This window comes from Myotis brandtii, unplaced genomic scaffold, assembly GCF_000412655.1.
Source record: "Myotis brandtii unplaced genomic scaffold, ASM41265v1 scaffold954, whole genome shotgun sequence".
NCBI lineage: Eukaryota > Metazoa > Chordata > Mammalia > Chiroptera > Vespertilionidae > Myotis > Myotis brandtii.
This window is the reverse complement of record NW_005371937.1, coordinates 235,031-250,829: the sequence shown is the minus strand read 5'-3', so window position 1 is coordinate 250,829 and position 15,799 is coordinate 235,031. Positions and strand designations below refer to the sequence as shown.

The following is a 15,799-nucleotide window of genomic DNA, read 5'->3' as shown; positions in this document are numbered from 1 at the left end:
AAGCAGGGTTCAGCTCTCCCACTCAGTCATCCCCGCCTGAAACAGGAACCATGACACCGTGATTCCCTGTGCCTGCAGCTGTTCACCTGCAGATCGAGAGAGGATCTGCCAAGGAGAGGGTAGTGCAGAGAGGGTACTAGGCTTGGAAAGCTTTGGATTAGACTCTTTCTAAATTTTCTTCCACGATGACTTGACTAACAGCGAACCAACTCTAAAGAGCTGGTGGAAATGTTGCCCATCTGCTAGTTAGGACCGAAAGCTGATCCTCAGGGCTGCCGGAGGGCTGTGCACACCTGTCCCGCTTGGGTGGTGGCCCAGTGACATTTCCTGACGGAGACCTTGGAGGGGGCTCCGGGCTCCAGCTCAAGCCTGGCCTGGAGAGGCTGTCTGTCTCCAGCTGTGGCAAGCAGCTAAGTGCTAATATTCTCCAACCGAAACACAGAGGTTCTAACCGTGACACTCTCTGGCTTGATGGGAACAGCGATGAGCCTCCCTTTGTTCTCCTTGCAGAGGTGGAAGGCCATCCCTCTAGAGCAGTGGTTCTCAACCTTCTGGCCTTTAAAATACACTTCCTCATATTGTGATCCAACCATAAAATTATTTTCGTTGCTACTTCATAACTGTAATGTTGCTACTGTTATGAATCGTAATGTAAATATCTGATATGCAGGATGGTCTTAGGCGACCCCTGTGAAAGGGTCGTTTGACCCCCAAAGGGGTGGCGACCCACAGGTTGAGAACCGCTGCACTAGAGAAAGCAGCACTAGGACTGAGCCTTTTACCCTTCCTGCCAAATAACTTGTACCAAACCCTAACGATGATTACATCTCTATTTGCTTTTACGTGGCCATATTTTAAAATAAGAAAATCTGAAGAATATTTAAAATCTGCTTTTAGTGAGCTCCTCAGAGTGCTGTTTTTCTTTAACATTTTGAACACCAGTTCCCGTGAAGGAAGCTTTTGCAGTGCACTCTGCAGTCATTTAACCTATGGTCAGATACCTATAGTTATGACTTTTGAAAAGTGGAAGAACAGAACTGAGTGTAACAAATGTTTGAAAGAAGGGCTGTGGTCTCTCTATGTGTGTGTGTATATTGGGGAATCATGTGCCAAACTTCAAGAAGATTGAGGAAACCAAATCTACTTATGTAAGTCAGTTTCTTGTTTTTGAGTAAGTTTGATGAAAAGCATTCCAAAAAATCATTCTTTACTTAGAAAAACATCCACAAAGAAAAAGAAATCTCTGCTTCTTTATCAAGCCCCTAGCTGGTCAGATAAATGTTTGTTCTTACTTCGTTTCTCTTCACATGGAAGGGAGTACAGAGAGACTCATTCCTTTTAGCACATAAGCATGTCCCCAAGATCCTTCCCCTTCGTTTCCTGCTGGCCATTCTGCAAATCTGTCCCATGGTATCCACACTTTGTATACAAATCCCCTAATACGATGTGCGGTTTCCATGAATTTTAATTTAGCCTATGTTTTAGTTGGCACTTTCAAATATCTCTATATACTCTGAAGGGCATATCCTATTTAGCATGAATTGGATAAACCACAATCATGGTAAAAGCTACATAAAAAATACATCAACAAAAAAGATTCTCAGGTTATTATTTATGACTATTAATCCTTCACTAATTTTCAGACCTTTAAATTACTGATCTATGAGTTCAAATTTTATTTTGTTAATCACTTAAAAATACCCAATAAAATATTCCCACAGTAAGACCTCCAACTGTGAAAATCAGTTTGATTCTGTCTTTACTTCTGACAATATTAAGAATAGTCAGCACTTCAAAAAAGAATTAGCAGTAATTTGCTTGGTGTCTGAAGAACTGAACAGATTATAAAATGGCTTTAGTGACCTTGTCACAGAACTTCTTGACAATTCTTGGACACCGAGTAGGGACATTTTTAAAAGTCAGTTTTGCAGATGAGAGAGCAGTTTCATTGCCTTTGTTAGCCTTCTGGCTACTGAGTGGAGGGCGAGGCCCTCGCTCTAGGGCCCTTTAAGAAGCAGTGCAGGATGCCAATCATTTCTTCCTATGTGTGTCCATAGTAGTAGCCTCCACATCTAAACCCAAGCAAGTAAATGCTATTTCAATACCATAGCTATTTTCAAAATGTGAATATTACTACATCTTAGCCTTTTCCCTTCACAACAGTTCTTTAAGCACATCTGTGGGGATTACAGTGAGCATTAAAAAAATAGAGTCCCTTGTTAATCAAGGGACGCAGTTTTATTCTCATGAGTTAAAAGTCACAGGGAAAATAGTAAGAGACTGTTGTGGAATTGAGAATAACAAGCTCAACTCCAGATTTCTTGGTATGATACCATAGCTATTTTCAAAATGTGAATATTACTACATTTTAGCCTTTTCCCTTCACAACAGTTCTTTAAGCACAACTGTGGGGATTACAGTGAGCATTAAAAAAATAGAGTCTCTTGTTAATCAAGGGACCCAGTTTTATTCTCATGAGTTAAAAGTCACAGGGAAAATAGTAAGAGACTGTTGTGGAATTGAGAATAACAAGCTCAACTCCAGATTTCTTGGTATGTGTTTGCAAATAAAGAGCTACTGCCTATTAACCTGCTTGCAGTAGGTAAGTTAAGACACTTCCTCCCTGGCTCTGATGTGGAAGGAGGGCTGAGAAAGCTATTTTACATTAATTTCTTTATTAATTATCTCTATCTAGGAGCCCTCTACATCCCCAGAAAGCAGAGTCTGGACCTGCCCTCCGGCATCTGGAGTCCGGCCCTCCTCCTTGCCTGGGAGTGGAGATGGCAGTGAATCCTCTAGACATTTCAAGCAGATTCCCCAGGCAGTTGTGGATATGCTAAATTCACAGTCCACAGGATTTCCTGGAATTTGTCCTTTAGATTGATATCCCATTAAAAAAAATGAGTACTGTGGTCAAATAACCCTGGGTTAAGCAGAGTTAAACAAGGCTCTGTATTACTATGTTAGAGTTTTGAAATACACTGACTGGTTGCTTCGTGGCTCCCCAGGAGACAAGGGTGTGGAGTACATAGAGGTTTCTAACCGTATTTGGCCACAGAGTCCTTTTCTTGAGGTACGTCTCAAAGGCTTAGGCCAGAGAATGGCTAACTATGGCCCACAGGCCAGTCTCCTGCTTTTGCAAATAAACTTTCACGGGAACACACGTTTATTCCTTTACCTATTGCCTATAGCTGCTTTGGCGCTACAGCAGCAAAGTGGAGTTGTGACAAAGATCATGTACCTTGAAAAGCCAAAAGATTTATTACATGGCCTTTTATGGAAAAAGTTTGCTGAGCCCTTGTCTAGACCCTGTGGAACACACTTTGGGAAACGTTAACTCCTAGGGAAACACCATTGGAGTAAGATACTCAGTAAAAATACCACAACCGGGGTTCTATCCCTTATTCCTTATTTACCCTGTGAAATAAAACAAAGATTTCATTTCATAAAACATTTATCGACCTCTTTCCCACTCCCCCTTTGGCCAAAGAGACCATGTGCATCTGAGTTGGAAACACGGCCAGTTTTTGTTCTCCGTCATGCTAACACTGAAAACCATAAGACACCGTTAATCCACTTCCGTATGACTCTCCAGCTATTTGCACCCAAACTCCAATGGTATCAAAAGAGGTTTCCTTACTTGACTGGTTCCCATGACTCCCGCTCAAAGCCCCTGTGAATGGATTGTGCAATTGAGGACTCCATCAGATCCACATATCTAACCACAAGTGGGGCAAACAGGTCTTGCAGGTGCTTGTGGAACTTTCCATTGCACAGATTATCTAGAACAGAGAAGCAAAGTCTTGGTAAGGGCCCACAGTTGCTTTGTCAGCACACAGCATACACACAGAGAGGATTGTCTTTGACATTAAATCCATGGCTTCTAAGAGAGCCCCGACCCCCCAAAAAGAGAAAGAAAAAAGTACAGGAACAGAACCAAATTTCATGCTTCAATCTGTGTAGGAAGAAAATGGAATTCTAAAACATTTTACCCATTTGCGTCCCTCCTCTCAAAAAGAAAAACAATCATTTTCCTTTAAAAGCAACAAAACAGCAACCAACCCTTTTTTAGGAGTTCCTGGCACCCACTCCCTTCCTCCCACGGTGTTACCGTTTGCGTCCCTCCTCTCAAAAAGAAAAACAATCATTTTTTTAAAAAGCAACAAAACAGCAACCAACCCTTTCTTAGGAGTTCCTAGCATCCACTCCCTTCCTCCCACGGTGTTACCTGGAGGAGAGATTATGCTACCCTCCCTTCATCACGGTCCCTGGGCAGGAAGGTCCACTTTATGACTCTGTGTTGTGTAAGATACTCGAAGATGCTTAGGGTGTTACTTAGCTAGACTTTCTTTTTTCATCTAAAAAGCAACTTTGGATAAAAATTAAAAAATATGAAGAGGCTAATTAGCTTGTTCCAGAACAAAGGAACCCCACGGACACCACTCCTGACACTGCTCTGGGGTTCTCCGGCTTAGTTAAGAGAGGGTTTCCCTGTCACAGGACATTTGTTGGAAGAAAGACCATCACCTGTCAGTTTAGCTAGACTTTCTTTTTTCATCTAAAAAGCAACTTTGGATAAAAATTAAAAAATATGAAGAGGCTAATTAGCTTGTTCCAGAACAAAGGAACCCCACGGACACCACTCCTGACACTGCTCTGGGGTTCTCCGGCTTAGTTAAGAGAGGACTTCCCTGTCACAGGACATTTGTTGGGAGAAAGACCATCACCTGTCAGTTTGTTTTTGAATGAATAATAAACCTACAAAGAGCTATGTCCAACCTGTAGTCTGTCTGGGATAAACGCATTTGAACAAGGTGCTCATCTGCACACGACTTAGGCTGGGCAAACAGTCGAAGATGATACGTACAGTCGGTGCGCAGAAAGTCATTCAGCAGCTGGAACAGTGGGAAACTGTCCCACGTGTCTGGCGGCTGCACCTCTAACGCTGCATCCATGTCCACCGCGAAGAGCGACAAGAACGTCTCGGCGTGCTCCACCATCAAGTCCGACCACCACGCAAAGGCCTTTGGAATTTGGCAGAAAAACAACAGACAGAAAGGCAATGAGCTTCGCACTCCCCGACGTGAGATGGGAAGTGAAGCCCTCGCTGGCCAAGGTTAAGTGTGCATCAGCAGGGTTTGGTAGTTTTATTGTAAAGAGAACAGCATTTTTGATTCAACGGGGCCTCTTAAGCGTGCCAAGGCCATGCTTTTCAGGATTCCAGTCCTGCCTTAGGAAGTCTTTCATCTGACCCACTGGTCAGAGGCCTCAGCTGTAGCTGTGACAGACGTGGAATTTCTGTTCAGTTTACAATAACTCGGTATGTTTTGGGTCATGCTCTTCATCACTGTTGTTGGCTGGTTCTTGCTCGAAGGTATTAGAATTTGGGAGTTTCTTCACTGTGTTTATGGGTTTTCTGCTGGTCTAACTTGAAAATTTGCAATGAGTGTTCACTTATGTCTACACGTGTGGGGCTTAATTGTCTACAGTCTCATACAAGGTCGATGACTCGTGTTTCTCCACGCGTTGGCCATGTTACTCCTCTTTCATACCAAGGCAAAGGAAACCAGTGTTGCAATTGTCACAAAACGTTTGAGTCAAAATCTCTGTAAGTGGGGAGCCTCTGGTTTTGTATCCTGCCTGGAGGGAAGATCAGGCTTACTCTGGGAACCAGTAAGATGAGGACTTACTTTTCTACTTTTCAGGGGGTGGGGTGGGGTGGGGTTGGACACATATGTACATTGAAAACCAAAAAATATCAGTGAAGTAACTCATTTTCATGCACGTGGGTCCTTGGAAATCATTGTGCAGGGTCTCGGGGCGACATTCACATCGGACCGGGCCAGATGTGAATGCAATTCAGAGGCATGCATGCATGTTGACTAATCAGTTCTGGCAGGGAGCATGCAGAATGAGTGGCGGTCACAGGCCCTTTTTGCTGATTTCAAAGACAGCAATAAAACAAAAACATCGCCAGCCTCGTCTTGTCCCCCGCCTCCCCACCCAGTGCCGTAAAGTATTTACATGGGAAACACTTTCAGGAGCATTCACCGAAAAAAAGATGGAAGGCGTTTGACAACATGAATGATGATTATGGAAATAATTCCATAAATGAAAGTGTTTGTTCAATAGCCAAGCTTTTCTGTAATCTATGGTTATTTGGGGACATTCTAACAGCCACTAGGAGGCAGAATAGTGGTCCACCTCTCCTCTTTCATGGGATTTCATTTTACTTACTTCTCCTTTATCAACATGTGGCTGGTTTGCAAATTAAATGGAAAAAATCAAGTCATGGACCATTCTTCAAGGTCAGCTTGGCTGGAAATAGACACCTGCTGTTTCCATTTTAATTTACAGTAAAACCTCACTGATTCAGAGTAATGGCAGGGGAGAAGGGCTAGTCGGTCAGCATAAAAGCCTAAATTACTGGGCTTCCTAAAAGTAGGTAGTTGCTGCTTTCAAAGGCAGTCTGAGCATCAACGTAGAAGGTACTCACTGGATATTATATGAATGCATCATAAATGTAAAAGTGTATCTTTTTCAAAACTTCTAATAATCATAGATAAATTGACATATAAATTGAAGTCAAAGACACAAAGGTTTAATTTGGCAGGTCCCTGGGTGACACTTGTAAGGAGAGCCTTCAGAATTTCCAGAGAAAGCTGAGATCATGTTACACACTTTACTTAAGAAAAATTAAGAGACACATCTGCAATGGCATTGTCACAAATGTCAAGTGTTTGCGTCTGAATCAAGGAGGTTTTATTGTAGGTTTACCACCTGAGGTGTGGGGCTTGCTCACTGACTACCTGGCGGAATCCAGCGGAGGCAGGGAGCCTCCAGCCCGCCCTGAGCTCTCCCAGCAGCAGCCTTTTAGGCGGAGACCCTCTGCTTGTCAGACTTTGCTGGAGCCCCGCCCCCACCCTAACTGGAGGGCTGACTGTCATCCGTCCTGATGCGGGATATTCACAGAATTCACAATGGCACATGGAAATCTTGGCTGGTACTTATTCTACTTATTCTTTAGTTATTTGATAAAAACAGTTACTGGAGAGACTGAGTTGCTTTCTCTCCACGCCCCCACACCCCACCCCAGGATGACAGGACAAAACACCAGCCCTAAATGCCTGAAATTAAAAATTGTTTAACCTAGCCTTGAACCTGTTTCTTACCACCTTTATTTAAAAGTTGCAAACCACAGACCATGACCAGCACCTCCTTTACTATCTGTAGAGAACTCAGTCCCTCCTTGGAATTTAATAAGTGATCGAGCGATTGTCTGCAGTTGTGGTGTGAATAATCATATAGGTAGGTAGCCCTGCAAAGAACAATGGCTGCTGTGATAGGAATGCTTGCTCCTGAATTCCGGCAGAGGGACTTAGGGTTCTAGGGAACAGAGAGAACTGAAATGCACGACTGTGAGGGAAGGAAGGCCGGAGCTGACTGGGGGCCCAAGGTGATTCTTTCAGAATCTCATCCTTGAACCCGCTTCCGAGGAGGAGGAAAGATTCTGGCAAGGGCAGGAATGACCAAAAATGAGCAGAGTCTGTGTGACTAGATTGGGCAAGGCAAGTCTTCAAAATTAAAAACCAAAACAATACTTATTGGTTTTGTTTGCTCAGACAGGTGGACACTATTTTGGTACATGAGCTAACTCAAGGTCTGTGGGCATTGAAAGTCTTTAGAAATCTTTTCCAAAGAAAAGAAGAAGTTATACTTCGGCTTCTAAATACTTACCCAGTGCTTTTCATTATTAAAGGCAAAGATGTATGCTTTAGGGGTACAGTCAACCACACTGAACACACTGTATTTTTGTACACAAATTCTAAATATATATGTACCCCTCTGTGTACTACCACAATACATATATACATATACATACATATACATAGAGAGAGAGGTTGGGAAGTTAAAGCAACAATACATGAAAGTGTAGTGTAGCGTGTGTGTGTGAATAACTTAGGCTCTGAGAGCAGAATTATGCTGCAGGTAAGAGATGAACGTGACACGGCTACCATACACTATGTGTGTATGTGATGTGTTTGTAGCCATGGGAAATGTTATCTCTTGGGGCATTTAATTACTTTATATTGGAATTTAAAATGGCTTTAAGGATTATTGATTTTTGGTGCGAGAGCAAGTCTGCTTGTCACTTTCATTTGTGGTGCCACCAAACATCGTGGCTACACAGCCAAGATGGTGCTTAGGATTTAGTAATTTGTTAGTTTCTTGAGCACCCAGAGGATGTGGCAGTGAGTACGGGCAGCAGAAAAAATGTTCAGACTTCAGCCTTGTCTCTAGCGTGCCCGGGCAAATCCTACTATGGCTGCACCCCTGGATCTTGACCGGGTTATCTACTGTAATCAGCCGGGCAGTGTAACAATTACCATACTTAGTCCCTCCCATGAGATTCCACCTAATGGACCTGGGGTAAGTCCTGGGCGTCAGCAATTGTTAACAGCTTCCCAGACGATGGCAATCTGTCAGTGAGCCTTGAGGACAGGTGCTGGTGCCCGTCTGGACAACTCCACCTTGAAACCAACCCACTCACCTTTCAACATAGTCTGTCTATAGCATTCGTTTGGTGCTCTCCACCTTGGTTTGTACTTTTTATGGTCCTTTTTGTATGTTCTGCTTCCATACCAATTTGTTCCTCATCACACAACAGTAGAGTTTTGTTGAGTGCTTACTATGTACCAGGCTTAATACCAGATGCTCTGCTTAATACAGCCTTCCATCCTCACAGCAGCCACGTGAGCTAGATTCTGTAGTTATCTCCCACTTACAGGGCAAGAGAGGTTAAGTAACTAGGCCACGATCACAGAGCAAGGAAGAAGCACAGCTGGGATTCAAACTCCAGCGTCTCTGGCACGGAGCCCGCGCTCCCGCCCACGACTGCCTCTGCCTCCTTGTCCTTCAAAGAAGCACAGAGGCCATCGCCTCAGTCTCAGCACACACGTAGCTTTTGACTGAGTGAGTGCTGAAGCTTTGTGATTGGGTGAAATCACTAATTCAGGAAATAATCCTGTACTTTTATCTAAAAACCAACAGGGTCTCCAAATTCCAAAGCATGCTGAAGTCTTCATTCCTAACTTCTAGAGCTAGTAAATGAAAACAGAACTGAGTTGATGTTTACCCGGACTGGCTTTCAAACATGTAAGATTAAAATATTTTTGTGATCATCGTTACCAGGGCAGTTTCAGATGATGATTAGCCCTTCGTGAAAAAGTATTTGGGGAAAAGTGAAAAAAAGTTACCAGGGCAGTTTCAGATGATGATTAGCCCTTCGAGAAAAAGTATTTGGGGAAAAGTGAAAAAACAAACAAACTGTCTTTTTCGGGATATCAACGTTCCTTTGGTACCTCTTTTGAGTAATTTGGGAAAATACCCATCCTTTCTTAGCCTGTAGCAGCCTCAAAAAGAACTTGATGATAAAGCAAGGACATCTGCCATGTTCTTTCTTTCATTTAATTAAAATTTCAACAGTGACTGAGGAAGGCCTTCTTCTTTGTGTGTATGTCTTAAAAAATGTGTGATTTGGTTTGTTATCAGGGGAGGGCAGTTCCGAGCCCGCCACTCCTCTGGAGGTGCCCTTGCAGACACCCGGAAAGAACATACTTACCATCACCTGAACCCCAAATGCCCCCAACCTGGAAAGAACTGTTATCAGATGGGATAGAGTAGGAAACAGTTCTAGCCCAACTTAATTTTATGTGTCTGCATGTTAGTCCTAGGCCTCTGTTTGGAGGGTGCTGGCTTGGCCCCGCTCCCCTCTCCCCGCTCCCAGCTGTGCGTTGCTGGGGCAGCAGGAATTAGATACACCCATCTGGAGGGGTCCTCACCCCATTCCTGGGAGGGTTCCGGACAAGTAACGATTCCGTGGCACTCTCTCTATATGTAAATACTGTATATACGGTTCACATACAGACAGTCGTAGAGGAAGATTAGTATCACTCTGGGCAGCTACTGGTTACCACGCTCGGTATTCATCTGCGGTAGGTACAGACGGACAGAGGGACTAGGACAGGCTGAGGACAGAGTCACAGCAGGAAGGAGGCACGTGTCGGGATGTAACTGCAGTCGTGGTCAGGTGTATCCACTGCTTCATGCACGCACGAGAGGATCCCCCCACATTCCTCTGGCGTGGAGGGCCCCCCATTTCACAAGCAGCCCCCCTGCAAGTTGCTGTTACATTCCTTTGGTCAGTGTTAGAAAGCGGGAGCCCCAGGAAAGTCCCATCGGAAGACAGGGCACCGGAAGGGCATGCACAGACTACGACAGAAGGTGGCTGGCTCATTCGGTGCAGGCACATACCTCTTTCCCCTGCCACGATCAGCCACGATTGAGTGGAACAGTAGAAAAACAGGGAGGAAATTTAAATATGCAAATCAGGCATTATTCGGGATGACTGGGTTTATGGGTATTAGATATTAGTTAGCTGTACTGTCAATTTCATTTAGTCGCAGGAATGACCATTTTAGGTGCTTGAGAAATTACTGTTATGGATTGCCTTTTCTTCCCCTTCTGCTGTAGAGTTGAATGGAGAGGAAGAGTGGGATTAGTGCAGTTTTCAGAAAGAGCTATGATCTTAAGCCTCCGTGTTGAAGGAGGCAGTGTTTTCACAGTGGGACCACAATAGAACCTTGAAATCTTTCTTGGAGGATCGGATTATTTAAGTCCTTACAGGTTTGGGACTTAGTTAGCCTTGAAATCCCTTGGTTTATAATTATTATCACCGGAACCATAGTTTTGACAGTGGTCTGTAAGAAAAAGTAAGCTGTATCTATTTAGATGTATGTTGGAGAATCGACAAGTGGAACAACACAGAATAATTCGCTTCTGGCCCTGCGTGTAGCCACCCAGGTCACCTGAGGTTAACAAATGAAGATAAATCCAAAAACGTGGCCTGCGATCCACACACCAAATAAAATAAAAGCAACAGTGGCGGCAACAAAAACAACCACAAAAGACCAAAAAGTATTTTGCGTGCTCCGGACAATAACCATATGCTGCTTGCATATTATTTTAAAAACACACTCACCTCTTTGGCTTGTTGCTAGAAACATCTGAAAACCTAAGCTGAAACGTACAACACGTGATCCCTTTTGTGTCGTATTCAACAGCCTTTCCCAGGCTTCTCCTCACCCACCTTCCACTTGCACTCCCTTGGCAAGGCCAGTTGAAAGCAAAGGGGGTTAAAGCACCTCACTCCCCACGTCACCTGTACCCTCAGTTCCGCAGCCGCAGCTGAGGAACCCGGGCCGTTTCCCAGGGCGCCGCTCACCTCTGCGTGATGCTCCTCATTCTGCTGGAGAACCTCAATGACTAGTTCAGCGAGACGGATTGTGTCTTCGAGCTTTTTGGCGGGAGTGATTAACCGGCCTACATTTTCTGGAGTACAAGAATCGGCGTTAAAATTCGGTGAAAGCAGCGGGCTGGTTTGGTGGCCGTTAGCACGAGTGGATAAGAAATTTTGAATAGTCACCCATGTTTTAAAAAAAGTGTCATGCAAATGTTAAGAGCCACAAGATTAGTAGTGAGCAAACCAGAAAGCCATATTATTGTTATCATCACCATCATCATCATCATCATCATCATGATCGATATTAAGGGAAAGCAGTGCTCCAGCTTCCAATTGGCATGTTAAGCTACAATTTCTTTGACAACCCATTTCAAATTGAGTGACGTTTTGTACACACGTTCTTTAAAGACAGCATAAGGATTCTATCTAATAGCACTGTCTGTGCTGTGCTACTCGGAGGGGACGATGCTACAGGACCTTGATCTTGATTGCTGCTACATTTGTTGCCTGGATTTGTCCTTAATCATGTGACACTGCAGAATCTTTTTCATTATAAGTCTGCAAGTTTAACAGGCATTGGAATGTTTGTTTTAAAAAAGCAGAGTCACAGATCTTGCTGTTTTAAGTTGTCCAGGGAGGAGACTGAAACTTACTGAACATCCCTGGGCCATTAGGTAGAAGGGTCAAATTGTTGGAAGGGTGTTGGGGGTAGATTATTGGCTGAAGTAGTGGTCGTCTGTGGTACTGGTGGGCACAACTGAAATCTTATAGGTTAGGTGGCAACAAAGTACTCAAAGTTTTTTCTCTATTTTCAGTTTTTATTGTGTTGAAAGGGTTCTTTTTAGCTGACTCAAGCACAAACAGAACTCTGGTTTATGTTGCACCCTTTATAGAGCTGAATTCATGAAAGTTTAGTAATGTCATCACGTTACGCAAACTTACAAACTTTTTTTTCCTGGCGGAAAAAAGTAATATTTAACATATAAAGGGTTTTCTTAGCCAATGAAATTGCCTGGATTCAAACAGTCTGAACTCACAGGGATCTTGTATTTCATGCTTAGACCCCTTCACACCTTGAAGCCTCAGTCAGTTGTAGCCCTGGGGTATAATGGCAATAGGGATCACTTAGCCCAATTCCACAGGCAGGCACGTATGTGCAAGAAAGGACTGCTGACACCTATTTGATCTCTTCATCGAAGCAGATGTGTTTTGGCTTCAGGATTTTCCTTGCTAGAGAAGATTACTTAATGCTTCACAGGAAGGTTTGTTATTTTGTTTTGTTTTGTTTTGTTTATGGGAGGGGTGGTGTTTAAACAAAATCATAGGCCCTGGCCTGGGTTGCTAAGTGGTTAGAGCCCTGGCCCACAAACCAAGGGTCTCGGGTTCCATTCCCCGTCGAGGGCACATAAAATCCCTGTCCTGGTAGGGCATGTGCAGGAGGCAACCAATCCGTGTTTCCCTCTCACATCTATGTTTCTCTCTCCTCCTCCTCCACTCTCCCCCCTCCCCGCCCTTCCACTCTCTTAAAAAAAATATCAATGGGAAAAATATCCTCGGGTGAGGATTAACAACAACAACAAAATATCATAGGAAGTTGGTCTCAACTTTACAAAAAAAGTGCCCCATAATTTTCTCTTTGTGCATTTGTTAGATAGGTGATGACTATAGCAAATGATCAGTAATTTAGGCTTAAAAAAGGAAAAACAAGTTCAGTGAAACACTATGCAAAATGAGTGTCCCAGCCCCTCTGGGAGCTAAGAGTGGTGGCCGGGACTGGTAAGATTATTGAGGGAATTCAGCCAAACGAGCCTGGTGACTAGTGTGAAAATGGGCTTTCTGGATTCGGGCCAGCGGAAAGCTCCATTGTCTCTGCCGTGCTCAGGTGGCAGCGTAGCTGGATACGGTTAGGGCCTGAAGGTGGGAACTGAAGGGAACATAAATATGCAGAGCAGGCAGCCACTACCCGACACTCAGAGCAGGCAGGTGTGTGGAGCTGAGCTGACAGCACAACGCTTGGGCCAGAGCAACCAATATTTGGAGAAATAGTGAGGGGTTTGTGTGCTTTGGGGGCACCTGGCCTGTCTATAATTTCATAAATGGACTATGATAATTTCATTAGTAGACTTTCAGGCATGTCTACAAACATACTGTGTATATATGTTTGGGTAATATGTGTAGAGTGAGGTGCTTGCATTTTGATAGTAAATATGCATAAGGCTACTAGTTTTTATTTAGTTGATACTCACATTTACACATCAATTTGCAAATTCCTCAGTCTATGCTTATTACCCATTCGACACATACACCCACATACACACATCACACACTTACATACATTTTCTAGTAACCAGACAAGCCTGCACATTAATACAAGTCTGCAGGAAGTCCCACTTGGGCACTTTGAAATCTCTTGCTTTAAAAATAGGGAGCATTGTCCTTTTGGGTGGAATACTTACTAAACATAGGGAATTTTGGCTGCACATGATATATCATGTAGAAATGAAATAATTCCCACCAATATTTTCATGCACCTCCATTTAAAAACTGTGAATGATATTTACATTGGAGAAATCCAAGATGCTTAAGCTAGGACCACCTGAAGGTTTGTTTTAATATGCAGTACTTTTAGATCCACTACAATATATATTGATAGATACACATAAAGTGTATATGTGCATGCAGCCATTCTCTGGGTGCGTGCACATGTACACAGACATGTGTATGCCTGATGTATATATACAGACAGTATGTTTAATAAAACCTTTTGCAATTTTACTTTAACAGGCACGCAGGTTAAGGATCCTTTAATCTAGAATGCTTGATCTTCCAATTAACCCATGTAGCCAGACTTTCATTTACCATTAATTAGCTGCAATTCCACTGTATGGAGATCAAGCCACTTTATTGAGCCATAACACTCTTTTCCTTTTTCTTTGCATAGCTAACTTAGTATCTAAATGGCAAAAAAAGGTACTAAAAGAGACTTGTCTAAGATGTTGTCTTTAAAGAAAAGATTGTGCAAAATCCTCTAGCACCTCCTCCCTCTCCCGACAGAGGTGAAGGAGAAATTTGAGCTTAGAAATTATTTTTTTTGGTCTTTTCTGCTGTCTTGAAATGTATCGCAATATTCCTCTCACCCAATCTTGTACTAGCTGGAGCACTGAAGGGGAACTAAAAATACAATATACTTAGTAAACATTTCATACAACAGAATTGAAGCTCATAACATAGAAAGAAATCGTCATGCAAAATGTTATGCAACAACAATGTTATTTTGTGCTGACATTGAGATTTGAAAATGTTGCATATGTCAGACATAGCTAGACAAAAAAAAAATGTGGACATTTGGAAATAAATGCTCTCTTTCCCAAAACCTGGTGTCGAACTTGAGAGCCCGAGCCTCAGCTTAGTATTCCAAACCAAAACAACATTTCAAGAAGGAAAATGAACGGAAAAGCAAACCAAACTAGGAAGCTGCCGAGTAAAGGAATGGGAGAAGTTTATGGTACTTGATTTTGGCCTAGTCCTGCCGTTGAGCCTCTGACATAAAATGCTGGTCTGCATTTGGGTGGGCGGAGGAGGCCCAGGAGTTGGCCGGGGAGCTGCTCAGGTGGGTGAAGACAGACGGTAAAAAAGTAAAGAGACAAAGTTGACTTTCACAAAGAGTGACCAGTAGGATGACGAACTCTGAAAAGAACTACCAAACAAGCAAGAATGATCAAACACAAATGGGGAGCCGCTGCTTTCTCGGCGTCACTGCCCCGTTACTGGACTGGACTCTGACCAGTGCCACCAGCACCACCCTACGGAGACGCTGATTGGCTGAATACTCAGACTGGACGTCTTTATCCAGAGGGATGCACGTGAAGGATGGTGGCAGCATCACTGACCGAAACAAGACACACTTTTGCACAGTCACGGACGCCTGGATGGTAAAGACTGCCTCCTCCTCCCAGTGAGCAGAAATACCTGGGAGACTGGCGTCTCCCCCTTCATATGCTGCTCCCCCTCCTACGGAGCCTTGCCCCTTCTACTTAAACCTCTCTGTGCTTCGGTTTCCTCATCTAGAATTTGGGAATTCGAATACCTTTTTGGTGTACCTTGCAGGGTCGCTGGTAAGAGCAAATAAAACAATGCATGGGCTAGATCTCTGCAAAGCCTAAGGTGCCTACCAATGTTCATTGTTCTCGCCAATATTGTGCCAAGGCAGGAATTAATTGCCTCGCAGGAGCAGATGAAGGGCCGCTATTAGTTCAAGTGCGCTAGGGAATATTCTTGCTCCCTTTGTGGAATTTCAACATGTCAAAATCTGTCATTTGGGGGGGAAAATGTGTGGTATCTGATTGTTTCCAGCTCATTTAATTATTTTCAATTTGGAATTTTCATGGCTTTTATATTGTGGGTTGAATCATATATAAAAGCTTGCCAGCTTATCAAATATGTTACTTGCTATTCCAAATGTTAGAATGCCGTAATCAGCACTTGACCCATCTGTCT

The 15,799-nt window shown here is 43.4% G+C and overlaps 1 protein-coding gene across 10 annotated transcripts in view; it reads right to left on the bottom strand.

Annotated features, from left to right (window-relative positions):
• The window catches only part of LOC102245814 (calcium-dependent secretion activator 1), a 247,162-nt gene that overhangs the window by 89,580 nt on the left and 141,783 nt on the right, over nt 1-15,799 (bottom strand). For 5 of the 10 annotated variants that reach the window (XM_014533224.1, XM_014533219.1, XM_014533222.1 and 2 more), the window contains 5 exons: nt 11,285-11,391; nt 10,315-10,323; nt 6,238-6,258; nt 4,868-5,024; nt 3,641-3,782 (listed from right to left, as the gene is read on the bottom strand). In XM_014533224.1, the coding sequence (XP_014388710.1) occupies nt 3,641-3,782; nt 4,868-5,024; nt 6,238-6,258; nt 10,315-10,323; nt 11,285-11,391 (436 nt within the window). The remainder of the gene's footprint in view (nt 1-3,640; nt 3,783-4,867; nt 5,025-6,237; nt 6,259-10,314; nt 10,324-11,284; nt 11,392-15,799) is intronic. The other 5 variants (XM_014533220.1, XM_014533226.1, XM_014533221.1 and 2 more) reach the window with 3 other exon arrangements.